This window comes from Bos mutus, chromosome 2 (genome assembly GCF_027580195.1).
Source record: "Bos mutus isolate GX-2022 chromosome 2, NWIPB_WYAK_1.1, whole genome shotgun sequence".
NCBI lineage: Eukaryota > Metazoa > Chordata > Mammalia > Artiodactyla > Bovidae > Bos > Bos mutus.
Genome location: NC_091618.1, coordinates 126,370,188 through 126,383,109, shown reverse-complemented (window position 1 = coordinate 126,383,109; position 12,922 = coordinate 126,370,188). Strand labels below are relative to the sequence as shown.

At 40.8% G+C, this 12,922-nt stretch overlaps 1 protein-coding gene across 1 annotated transcript in view; it reads right to left on the bottom strand.

Annotated features, from left to right (window-relative positions):
* The window catches only part of FAM171B (family with sequence similarity 171 member B), a 76,257-nt gene extending 65,216 nt beyond the window's left edge, over window positions 1–11,041 (bottom strand). Inside the window, exon 1 of the mRNA XM_005889549.3 lies at window positions 10,662–11,041. Within this exon, the coding sequence (XP_005889611.2) occupies window positions 10,662–10,878 (217 nt within the window). The 5' untranslated portion in view covers window positions 10,879–11,041. The remainder of the gene's footprint in view (window positions 1–10,661) is intronic.
* Window positions 11,042–12,922: the final 1,881 nt, after the last annotated feature.

The window sequence follows — 12,922 nt, the reverse complement described above, 5'->3', positions numbered from 1 at the left end:
GAGACAAAGCCTGAGCACAGCAGTGAAGACTCAGTGTAACCAAAAATACATTAATTAAAATTTTGAAAAAAGATAACTGCTGCATTTTGGTAGCCACTCTATAAACAGAAAGGAAAAGCCAAAGGTTGAAAGAATCAGCCAAGGTACATGCATCTCAAGCAGTCAGTTCCTTTAAGGGTTAAGGCCTTCTGGCAGGATTGGTTATGTCACCGAAATGCTAGTTTTACCCATCACAGACACACAATAACAGGAACTTTACATATTAAAAAAGAACAGAAAAATGTTATCTGAGTCTGAATGTTACCCTTGTCCTCATTGAGTCCACTTACAAAGGCCTAATTAACCATGGCAGGTTTTCTTAACCTTTTGGGGGTCAAGGATTGCTTTGAAAATCTTACAGCTGATCTCAACACTAGGTAACTGCTGACTGTGTAATTAATTGCAGGGAGCTCACTACACCCTGCACTGGTTCCCTAGAACCTCTGCCATATAAGTATAAGGGACAGTGAGTCCCTTACACATACCAGGGGAGAAGAAGATTCACCAAGCTTTACTGATTCGCACGACTTCTTTCCTATCTGAAATACCATGGCATAGAAGCAATTTAAAAATACATTTTTTTGACTCTTCTGATTCACAAAATTGAATTCGTTGGTAAGGAAAGAGCTCACTTATCTTAGTCATATTTGCTGTGAAGAAAATCAAATTATCCTTAAGTAACAGTGTTATCAGGCTTTGTATCTGCCAGGTGGTACCACAATTTCTTTTAAGATGTGGATGTGGGACCTGGAGATTATCATATGAAGTGAAGTAAATCAGAGAAAGAGAAATATCATGGGATCACTTATATGTGGAATCTGAAAAGAATGATACGAATGAACCTATTTATAAAACAGAAACGGACATTAAAAAAAACCTTATAGTTAAAAAAGGGAAAGACAGTGAGAAGGGATAAAATAGGAATTTGGGAGTAACATATACACACTATTATATATAAAACAGATAAACAAGAAGGACCTACTGCATAGCACAGGAACTATATTCAATATCTTGTTAATGATGTATAATGGAAAAAAACCTGAAAAAGAACATATAATATACGTGTGTATATATACGGCCTTCCCTGGTGGCTCAGATGGTATAGAATCCACCTGCAATGAAGAAGCCGCAGGACATGCGGTTTGATCCCTGGGTCAGGAAGATCCCCTGGAGGAGGAAATGGCAACCTACTCTAGTATTCTTGCCTGGAGAATCCCATGGACAGAGGAAACTGGCAGGCTACAGTCCACAGGGTCGCAAAGAGTCAGACACGACTGAAGTGACTTAGCACACACACACATAAATATATATATATATATGGATATGGATATTTGTACGTATGTGAAAGAGGTAGGTGCTCAGTCGTGTCCGACTATTTGCAACCCCATGGACTGTAGTCGGCCAGACTCCTCTCCGTCCATGGAATTCTCCAGGCAAGAATACTGGCGTGAATAGCCACACCCTTTTCCAGGGGATCTTCCTGACCTAGGAATCGAACCTAGGTCCCCCACATTGCAGATTTTTACTGTCTGAGCCACATGTATGTGTACAGATATATGTATGTGTGTATGTATATATATATATATATATATATATATAACTGAATCACTTTGCTGTACACCAAAAACTAACACAATATTATAAAGCAGCTATACGTCAATAAAAATTTAAAAATAAGAATAAATAAAAACAAACTACTTCAGATACAGAGAACAAACTAATGGTTATGGGGGCAGAGGGAAGACAGGGGTAGGGATTTAAGAGGCAAAAACTACTGCATATTAGACAAATAAGCTAGAAGGATGTATTGTATAGCACAGAGAATATAATAACTATAAATGGAGTATATAACCTTTAAGAATTATGAATCACTATAGTTGTACACCTGAAACATATAACATTGTAAATCAATGATATTTCAATTAAAAAATAACTCTTAAAAAAAAAAAAAGATTTACAAATTACCAGATTTTTTTCTTAAAGTGTTCCAGCTTATGTCATATACTTTTCAAACAGAGCCAAAGCAAAGCATTTAGGAGGCCATTTCTACCTCATCCCAGTTCCAAGAGCCAACTATTCCAAGACTTAAGTTTTAACTATATACAGCCATATTTTGACAGCTTTAACCTAGGGTTAGTCACTCAGTCATGTCTGACTCTCTGCGACCCCATGGATTGTAGCCGGCCAGGCTCCTCTGTCCATGGAATTCTCTAGGAAAGAATACTGGAGTGGGTAGTCATTCCCTTCTCCAGGGGCTCTTCCTGATCCATGGATAAATGTGGGTCTCCCACACTGCAGGCAGATTAATTTCTATCATTTCTAAAAATACTGCTGGTGGGGGGCAGGATGGGGAGACAGGCAAGGGTGGAATGGGTTACAAAATCCAGGACCTTGTAGCTTCAATTCCTGGTTATAGTTAACCCATTAGAAAAAACAAAGCATCCATCTCCCATTCTGTTTCTATTGTATCATATTTCTGTTACAAAAAAGAATCGGAATAGGTAGGTATGAATAAAACCAGGGACACTGGTATTAAGACAATGGATATGAAATTCTACAACATCCCTGGAGCACTTACCACCAAGGTAACCCAAAGGCCTCACAGTACAAGCCTTGAGTTGAGGCTGGATATTTCAACCAGCTTCCAACTAGTCAAGTGGTCAATGAAAGCCCAATTAATATTTAGGTCCACAGATAAGAACTGTCATTGGCTTAGCTATATGAGTGTTCTAAATTTCAGCACAGCTAACGAGTGAGTTAAGAGTATATAGTTTATAAATGCTATTTCTCTACTGAACAGAAACCAAAGTAAACTAGGTACAATAACTGATGATAACCAGTAAATGTTTAATTTTAAATTAGCCCCTCAAGCGTTATGATATAGAAACCTAGTTGAGAAAAAAAAAAAGCACAGTAAATAGCAACTGAAATCTCGGTCACATATAAATAAAATTAATTTAAAATCTTAGTTTCCATGCAAGACAGAGAAGCTTAACATGGAGAGATTTACGGGTATTATCAACTCAAGGCTTCAGAGAAGCCCAAGACACTGCTGAGACACTCTGCAATCGTGGTTCACTAGGTCACTGAGGCAGATCTGAAACAAGCATTGCTATTTTCCTTGACACCCGCTGAGCTTCCTTGGTGGCTCAGCTGGTAAAGAATCAGCTGCAGTGAGGGAGACCTGGGTTCAATCCCTGGCTTGGGAAGATTCCCTGGAGAAGGGAACGGCTACCCACTCCAGTATTCTTGACTAGAGAATTCCATGGACAGAGGAGCCTGGCAGGCTACCATCTATGTGATCACAAAGAATCGGGACACGACTGACCCACTTTCACTTCACTTCACTGACACCCTCTACCCTACATGAAACGGCACCCAAAAATCACTTCTCATTTCAGGTCCAAATGAACTGGCCTTTACACTCACAGACATCATCAACAAGTAGTCAAGAATGCTGCCTAGTCCTTATAACCCAGTCACAAAAAAGTAAGAGGCAGAGAATCTGGTATGTCTTGGACATATTGTGCTTACACAAAAGGGCAATTACAGAGACATCTCCAAACAGAATCTTCAAAGCAAACAGAAGCTATTTTCTTAAGATTATTATATATTTCACTACAATGCACACAGCTTTCATAGTTTTAGAATTTTCCAGGTAACTACTCCAAAGCATACTTCTTTTTACCAACAGCAGATGGAAAATCTTGTATCGATTTCCTAGGGAAGGCAACTTGGCTATGAAAAAGAAATTAGGACACATTACACTAAACCAGGTCAATGAATGACAATACTGCCACTAACCTAGTCAAACAGACTGTTGAAAGAGACTCAAGTTCAATGTTTATATACTTAGGTGGAAGAGTTTTGTTTCCGAAAAATATTTCATGGTTTCTGTTCAGGCACATTAAGAACAATGAAAAACCACCACTGAAACAAACTGAAATTCAACACAATGGCATGAGTTTTTCAACCTGTAATCAACACCAAGAAATGGCTCCCTTTAGTGATTAAAATCCTGGAAAGAAATCATAATTACTCCATCTGGGATGATGGCCTTCAAAGCATGAGTACTTTAAATAAAACAGTCAATGTCTAGTCCTATTTCTACTGATTTTCAAATTCCTTGAACAGAAAAAAAAATCTAAACAAATGCCTTCATGGATGGGAGATTTCAAACAGGTCTGCTTAAATCAAGAAGTTTAATCAAGTTTTTTGAACATAATAAAAATTATAGAGTAATATATTGAGTAATATTCTACACTGAATTTCACTATTTTTAAATTTCATTAAGTTAAATAGGTCCCAGCTATACAGAATATAAAAAAGGTTTTAACTTTAAAAGTACAAGAATGTAGCAGCTTCATTTACAATGGCTAAAACTGAAATAACCCAAATATCCTTCAATAGAAGTGATAAATCAAACTGCAATAATTCATACAATGGAATACTACTCAGCAGTATAAAGGAATAAACTACTCAACAAGCAACAACAAAACCGTTGGAAATTAGACTTAGCTAAAGAAGCTAGACAAAGAAGTACATGATATATGCTTCTATTTTATGAAGTCTAGAAAACACAAAATTAATGACAAAAATAATCAAATCAGTGGTCAATGGGTCAGGGTCAAAGACTGCCTGAGAAGGGGACATGAGGGAACTTTCTAAGGTGATATAAATGTCTTCTGTCTTAATAGGGGTAATGCTTACAGGGGTGTATCTGTTTGTCAAGAGACTACAGTTTATGTTACTACCAGAATCTGAAGTATGGATGTCCATTAAATAGCTCCTATAGTTCTTTTTTTTTTTTCATTTTATGACTTTTGATATTTTTAAACTAATATTTACAAAGTGTATATAATCATAAGCTAACTTGAAAATGACTTTTGAATTTTTTGCAAGACAAAAATAGAGTGATAATAAAAGTTTTAATGTCAGTTTAAATATATATATATATATATATACATAAAATGTGGCAACTCTAAATCAAGCACCACTTTCCCCACCTAATAAACTAGCTTATTGTTTAAAAAGTGTACAGTTTAGGTATGTCCATTTTAATATAAGTACATACTTCCCCCAAATCCCACATAGTAGAAATGAATGGAACTGTGAAGGAAAACAGGGATAGCAGAATTTGATCACTGTTAAAGCTGGGTGATGGGTATGGCTTTATGAATACTATCCTTTACTTTCTATATATTTGACATTTTCCAAGCTAAAAGGTTTAAAACTACTTATCAGTGAAATGGTATGCACTTAACAGAAGCAGAAGATACTAAGAAGAGGTGGCAAGAATACACAGACGAACTATACAAAAAAGATCTTAATGACACAGATAACCATGATGGTGTGATCACTGACCTATAGCCAGATATCCTGGACTGCGAAGTGAAGCGGGCCTTAGGAAGCATCACTATGAACAAAGCTAATGAAGGTGATGGAATTCCAGCTGAGCTATTTCAAGTCCTAAAAGATGATGCTGTTAAAGTGCTATACTCAAAAGGCCAGCAAATTTAGAAATCTCAGCAGTGGCCATAGGACTGGAAAAGGTCAGTTTTCATTCCAATCCCAAAGAAAGGTAATGCCAAAGAATGTTCAAACTACTGCACAACTGCACTCATCTCACACACTAGCAAAGTAATGCTCAAAATTCTCCAAGCAAGGCTTCAACAGTGCGTGAATTGAGAACTTTAGATGTTCAAGCTGGATTTAGAAAAGGCAGAAGAACCAAAGAGCAAATTGCCAACATCCGGTGGATGATAGAAAAAGCAAGAGTTCCAGAAAAACATCTACTTCTGCTTCACTGATTATGCTAAAGCCTTTTTGACTGTGTAGATTAATACCAGACCACCTGACCTGCCTCTTGAGAAATCTGTATGCAGGTCAAGAAGCAATAGTTAGAACTGGACGTGGAACTAGACCGGTTCCAAATCAGGAAAGGAGTACATCAAGACTATATATTGTCACCTGCTTATTTAACTTACATACAGAGTACATCATGAGAAACGCTGGGCTGGATGAAGCACAAGCTGTAACCAAGATTGCCAGGAGAAATATTAATAACCTCAGATATGCAGATGACACCACCCTTATGGCAGATGAAAGTGAAAGAGAAAAGTGAAAAACTTGGCTTAAAACTCAACATTGAAAAAACGAATATCATGGCATCCAATCTCATCACTTCATGGCAAATAGATGGAGAAACAATGGAAACAGTGTCAGACTTTATTTTCTTGGGCTCCAAAACCACTGCAGATGGTAACTGCAACCATGAAATTAAAATTGCTCCTTGGAAGAAAAGCTATGACAAACCTAGACAGCATATTAAAAAGCAGAGACAACATATGGTTGTCTATATCTTGTCTCTAAAGGTTGTTGGTCCTTTGCCAACAAAGGACCATATAGTCAAAGCTATGGTTTTTCTAGTAATCATGTACAGATATGAGAGTAGGACCATAAAGAAAGCTGAGCACTGACAAATTGATACTTTTGAACCATGACATTGGAGAAGACTCTTGAGAGTCCCTTGGACTGCAAGGAAATCAAACCAGTCAATCCTAAAGGAAATCAGTCCTGAATATTCATTGGAAGGACTGATGCGCAGCTCCAATACTTTGGCGACCTGATGCAAAGAGTCGACTCATTAGAAAAGACTCTGATGCTGGGAAAGACTGAAGGCGAGAGGAGAAGGAGATGACAGAGAACGAGATGGTTGGATGGCATCACTGACTCAATGGACATAAGTTTGAGAAAGCAAGGGGAGATGGTGATGGACAGGGAAGCCTAGTGTGCTGCAGTCCATGGGGTCACAAAGAGTCGGACATGACTGAGCAACTGAACTGAATCAGTGAAACACACAATCACTGATATAAACAGTATATCAGTATAAACACACACTTATACTGTGAAAACATACCCCTCAACAAGCTTTCATTGTATGCAGAAGACTTTTATAAAAATCCGTGGAGGTTCCCTGTGTCTGTACTTCACGTGGAGAATCTGAAATGGAGCTCGTCATTTTCTCCAGCTCTGCTCACCCCAACCCCCAGTATGTCTCCCATCTAATAGGCCATCAGACTGGATATGATATTATTGTTTCAGTTATTACCAACCCTCAAATTAATTCTTCCCTCATCCCTCAAATATTTATTTCTAACAGTTACTGGTGCAGATGGAGAAATCAGAGCTGCTGTAGACACTAGAGAAAATAGATCTCAACTTTCATCTTTTTTCTCGCTACTCTGAGGATGATGTTTTGGAAATTAATGAGGTAACAAAGATTTGTTTTTATACCTTGATTTTATAAATCGCATATTCAACTTCTTTTAACATCACTTTCTTATTTCTCAGCTATATAAAGAGACAAAAATTTTGAAAGTAATAAAATCTGAAATAAAAGTCAAGTCAGTTTTTCTATATGGACTTATGAAGCTCAATCATATACGAGTCACTAAACACATCTTATTAGTTTTCTACATTTTGCCTGAGAAGGGCAAATGTCTGAAAAATCAGAAGCACCATACAGAGGCAAAGAAAGAACAGTCAGGCTCAGTCAGAGCTATTTAAAGGTATATAATACCCTCCTAGGTCATAAGAGAATTATAAGTGCGCCTGGGTAAAGAATCTTCTTGACAGAACCTAAAAAGTGGACTTAAGTATTGTTCTAGAAGTTGTCTGCAATCAACTTAAGATAAACAGTGAAATTAGCTAAAATTAAAAGTCCAAGATAAATGCACTTTATAACCTCCTCCTATAAATATTTCTACCTACTATTTATTTTTATATGCCCCTGCTAAATTTCAATGAAGAATTTCACAAGATGTTAAATAACATAAACTCAAAGTAAAAGAGATGCCCAATGCCAGCATTTTAGTTTATTCATTCAAAAAACTTAATGTGTGCCTATGAGTCACATATGCTCTTCTAGGTGCTAGAAAGATATGTAATAATTCTATGTAATAATGAACAAAGCAAAGTTCATGCCCTCAGAGAGCTTACATTCTAGTAAGAGGAGACAGGTTTACAAGAAGGGCTGAGGATATTAAATGCCACGGAGGAGAATTGGTAGGAAAAGAGCATGCAGATTGCTATTTAATATAGCGGTCAGAAAAGCTTCTCTGTTCTAGTGATATCTGAGCAAATCTGATGAATGTGAAGGTCCAGAATTCCAGGCAGAGAAAATGAAAAGCACAAAGGTCCGACACCAGAGCCCACTTGCCAACTGAAGAAGCAGAGGGAGAGTGTGGCCCCAGCACTCAGAGTGAGAGCCAAGGGACACAGGAAGGAGGTGGGCATAGAGGATCCAGGCCTTTGAAGTCCATTTTCAGGGTCTGGGCATCTAGTGTGAGAGCCACGGGAAGTCACTGTGGGACTGTGAGCTGAAATGGTCCTTTTTAATATTTTTTAAAAGATTACTAACTGTGTGAGGAGAACAGAGAGTAGAGGAACAAAGGTTGAAGCAGGAAGACCAGTTCAATGTAGACCACAATGTGCTCAGAGGAATATTTAACTTCTTTGTGTACGGGTTGTGTTTCAATGGGCAGCCGAATGTGTGTGTTAGTCGCTCAGTCGTGTCCGACTCCCTGCGACCCCACGGACTGTAGCCCACCAGGCTTCTCTGTCCCTGAGATTCTCCAGGCAAGAATACTAGAGTGGATTGCCGTTCCCTTCTCCAGAGATGCAACCCAATATCTCTAACTAAAACAGCAATCATCTGAATTGCTCTCCTGGTTGGCACTGCCTTGGAGAGGTAGAGTTTTTGAGGGAAATGCAAGAGTCATATTACATTTGAGGCTCGAGTCTGCTCTGTTCACTAGTGGTTCCTTTATCTCCATTAATCTAATAGGTAAATATGCTCCAAAACTGTACTTCCCCCCAAATAATCCTTTTCAAAAATATTCTATCCCAAATATCAGAAAGCAAATATTTTCACATGCATGCAGGATACAGAAGTTTCTCATATTATTTCACAACGGCAGTAGTCAAAACCCATGTTACGAATATTTCTGAAAGATAAATCCAAATAAAAATATACTGCAAACCATAATTCATCTCTACTCTCAGACTTCTGTTCCGTAATTTATGAAATCATGAAGACAGGCTCTCAATCACTCTATCTCTGATTTCCTTAAATTCAGCAAACATTGTGTCTAACAGCTGCCTCATCGAAGCTCTGTGGTTAGCAATGTCAGTTATAAAAAGCCAGGAAGGAAAACCACCACCCTCCACACACCTTTCAGGACTTTCAGCCATGCTCAAGTCTTATTAATTGGTTTAAAAGGGTGCCAGAAACACATCCTTTCCTCCACACTTTGGTGATTTCATCCTTTGCTCAGAGCACTCTGATAAATTAAATCATCCTGGCTCTGTCAGGAATCACAGCTGGTGTTGTCAGAATACTGCTCTTTGAGGATGAACAAGCAGTAAAAAATAAGATACTGAATCCTACTCTTCAAAAATCTCATTTTCGGCATCTGGTATGATGTTACTAGGCAGGATGTTAAAGCAAAATTAAATGCTACAATTCACTTTGGTTTTGCAGAAACCTAAGTCCATTCAAAAAAAAAAAAAAAAAAAAACTGATGGCTTTTTTTCTTTCCAAATAGCAGGCAGCTTCTACAGTAGGGAAGGGAACTGGGGTGGGGGGTGGAGAGAGGCTATTAAAATGGACAATCCCGCTTTTTGCTTACCGGTGGAGCCTTAATGGAGGGGAACCAGGCAGGAATGGAGGGACTGTTACAGTACTGAAAGGGACTTCCTCACCCTCACTGAATAGTGCGGAGAATCTGCCTCATTACTCCTACTAACAAGTAAGGAGATTCCCCTCTCTGGGGGCAGGCTTTGCTATACCAACATCCACTACAGACTTGATCTCAACCACCCCCTCTCTCCTTTTCCCTTTCTTTCAATCACAAACTCCTATTTCATTTTTGGTTTGTTTCATTTTTATTAAACAGAAGACGTTCTTGCAAACTGCCTTAAAACCATTCCCAGCTTAAGAAGAGATAGAAATAAATAATAAAATAAATCAAGATTTTTCTCTAGAGCCAAATTTAAATATACAGGCTGAGCCAGATGATGAAAAGGGGTGTGTGGGTGTCTATCGCAAAATTTTTCAGTCTCCAGGAGAAAAAACGTTACAGAACAGAAGGCTAAAGGGATGTGAGAACGTGTGTGTGTGTGTGTGTGTGTGTGTGTGTGTGTGTGTGTGTAAATCATCCCCAGGCTAGAAGGATTTGAGAACCGTGTGTGTGTGTGTGTGTGTGTGTGTGTGTGTGTGTGTGTGTGTGTGTGTACACAATCATCCCCAGGGCAGAGGGAAAATTCAGGAAGGGAGGAGAAGAAAAGGATCAATCTAGGCAGTCTCTCAATCCCATCCCTCCCGACCCCTCCCCGCCCCACTGCAGTACTCTCCGCTTACCAGAAAGCTCATCACCCAAAGGGCAGATTCCAGAAACCAAAGCTAAGCCCCAGTCCTGGGCAGGAAGGCTGGGGAGGTGGGGGGTGGGTAGAGTCAGGCGATGGAAAACCATCTGGCTAGGGATTGTGCGAGGCCGCCAGTGAAATCAGAAGAGTCGCCGGCGGAGATGGAAAGGCAGGGCCGGGCTCCCGGGACCTACCTGGAGCAGCGGCTGTAGAGGATGCCCCGGGCACCTCCGGCCTCTCTTCCTCAGCTTCCTCCCGCTGCCTTTGCTGCTGCTGCTGCTGCTGGATGAGGCTGAGGTCTGAGCGGCTGAGCTCGGCTCTGGCGGCCGCGGGGACCAGCCTCGCCTTCAGCAGCACCGCGGCCAGGCCAAGGAGCAGGGTGCAAGGGACGCGCCGGCTGAGCCTCGCCATGGCCGAGAGCCAGAGGGCCGCGGCGGCATATTGCGGAGCTGCGGGCGGCGACGGGCGCCAGGGCTGCGGGCTCCGGCTGCGCCCGCCCGCTCGCGCCCCCTCGCGCAGTCTGACTCGCACACGCTCAGCAGAAGGAGGCCGCAGAGGCGGAGGGGACGCCGCGGGAGGAGGAGGGGGAAGTTAGCATCCTTGGCGCACGTGATGCTGGAGGCGGGACGAACCCGGCGCCAGGGACCGCGTCTCCGCGGTCAACCCGGGGCTGGGCTGCTCCGAGGGAGCGCACGCGGCGGGGTGCTGGGGCGCCCGTGCCACTGGTGGCCTCCGAGGGTAAACGAAAAAGGAAAGCCTTTCAGGGGACTGGCAGACCAGGTCCTCCAACCCCTACTGAGACACAGAAATTTTGCAGAAAGTGGAATAAAATTCCCTCCTCCTGACCGCAAAGAAGAGCAGGTGATATTAACATATTGATTACACTCCTACAACACGCGAGGCCGCAACAACGAATCCAAAAGCCAGGATCTCTTAACCATATGGGCTTTGGGGACACCGCGGCCATCATTGGCTAGCTCGAAATTAAACTACAGTTCTACAGATTTTGATTAAACTTCCTTTTTCTTCCCAAGTTGAATTTTCTTTCTGTATCATAAAATGTCCTTAATTACATTTTGTCTAATTATAGTCTACAGTTTTCATTTGCTCAATATTTTTCTAAATGCCTACGAGGTGCTTACCGCGTGCGTTCCAGTATTTTGATGAGGATTTGAATAAGCAAGATAGAATCCCTGCGTTCTAGGAGCTCACTCCCTGTTAGAGCAGAGGAACATAAAAGCAAATTATAACCCAAGGTGATGAAGAAACAGTACAACACGCAGAAATTACATCAAATTGGAAGAAATTAACAATGTGGTATATGGAAGGGGGCTATGAAACACTATGAGAGGTGAGATTTAAAGAAGATTACGAGTTCCACGCATAGGTGGGGGCAACCAGGTCATCTAAAAAGTGGAGTCGTGTGTGTGTGTGTGTGTGTGTGTGTGTGTGTGTGCGCGCGCGCGCGCGCATACACCTAGAGTTAACAGTGCAGTGTGCTTGGAAAATTGTGAGCAATAATTGTCATAGAGTGACAGTGTTTTAGATTGAAAAGGACAGTGGAGATCAGGTCATTAAAAAAAAAAAAAAAACAGCAAACACTTCTATAGTACATAGTGTGGAGGCACTGTTCAAGCACCTTATACACATTAACTCCTGTTACATTAACTTTAAAGAAGGCTGAGCACGATGAATTGATGCTTTTGAACTGTGGTACTGATGAAGACTCTTGAGAGTCCTTTGGACAGCAAGGAAATCAAAACAGTCAATCCTAAAGGAAATCAACCATGGAGTCACTGGAAGGACTGATGCTGAAGTTGAAGCTCCAATACCTTGGCCACCTGATGAAAGAGTCGACTCATTGGAAAGACTGTGATGCTGGGAAAAATCGAGGGCAAGTGGAGAAGGGGGCAACAGAGGATGAGATGGCTGAATGGCCATCACTAACTCAATGGACGTGAGTTTGAGCAAACTCATAGTGAAACCTGGCGTGTGCAGTTCATGGGGTCACAGAGTCAGACACGACTTAGTGACTGAACAACATTAACCTTGGATGTTACATAAGGAAACTGAAATTTACACTGCAAGTGATTATGAAATAGTGAAAGAAATTAATCAGGGAAGAGACTTGCTGCCAGTCTGTTTCAAAGGATCACTATGCTATCAGTATGGAAGATGGATTTTAGAGGAGTAGATTGGTGGAGAGGAGGCCAGTGGTGTTTGTGAAAGCCAGTGAGAAAATACCAGTCTAGTGAGAGTGGAAAGGTGTAGAAAAAGAGTGGGAGATTCAGTATGTAGGGCTAGAATCAGCAGACATGGTTGATTGGTATGGAGAAGTGAGGTATGTGCGGTGTGATTCAAATTGCCAAACTGAGATTTTGGCTGCTTAAGACATATACAGAATCAGTGGTAAGCCATGGCTTGGTCAGCTGTAGTCTCTGTATTTGGAGTACCT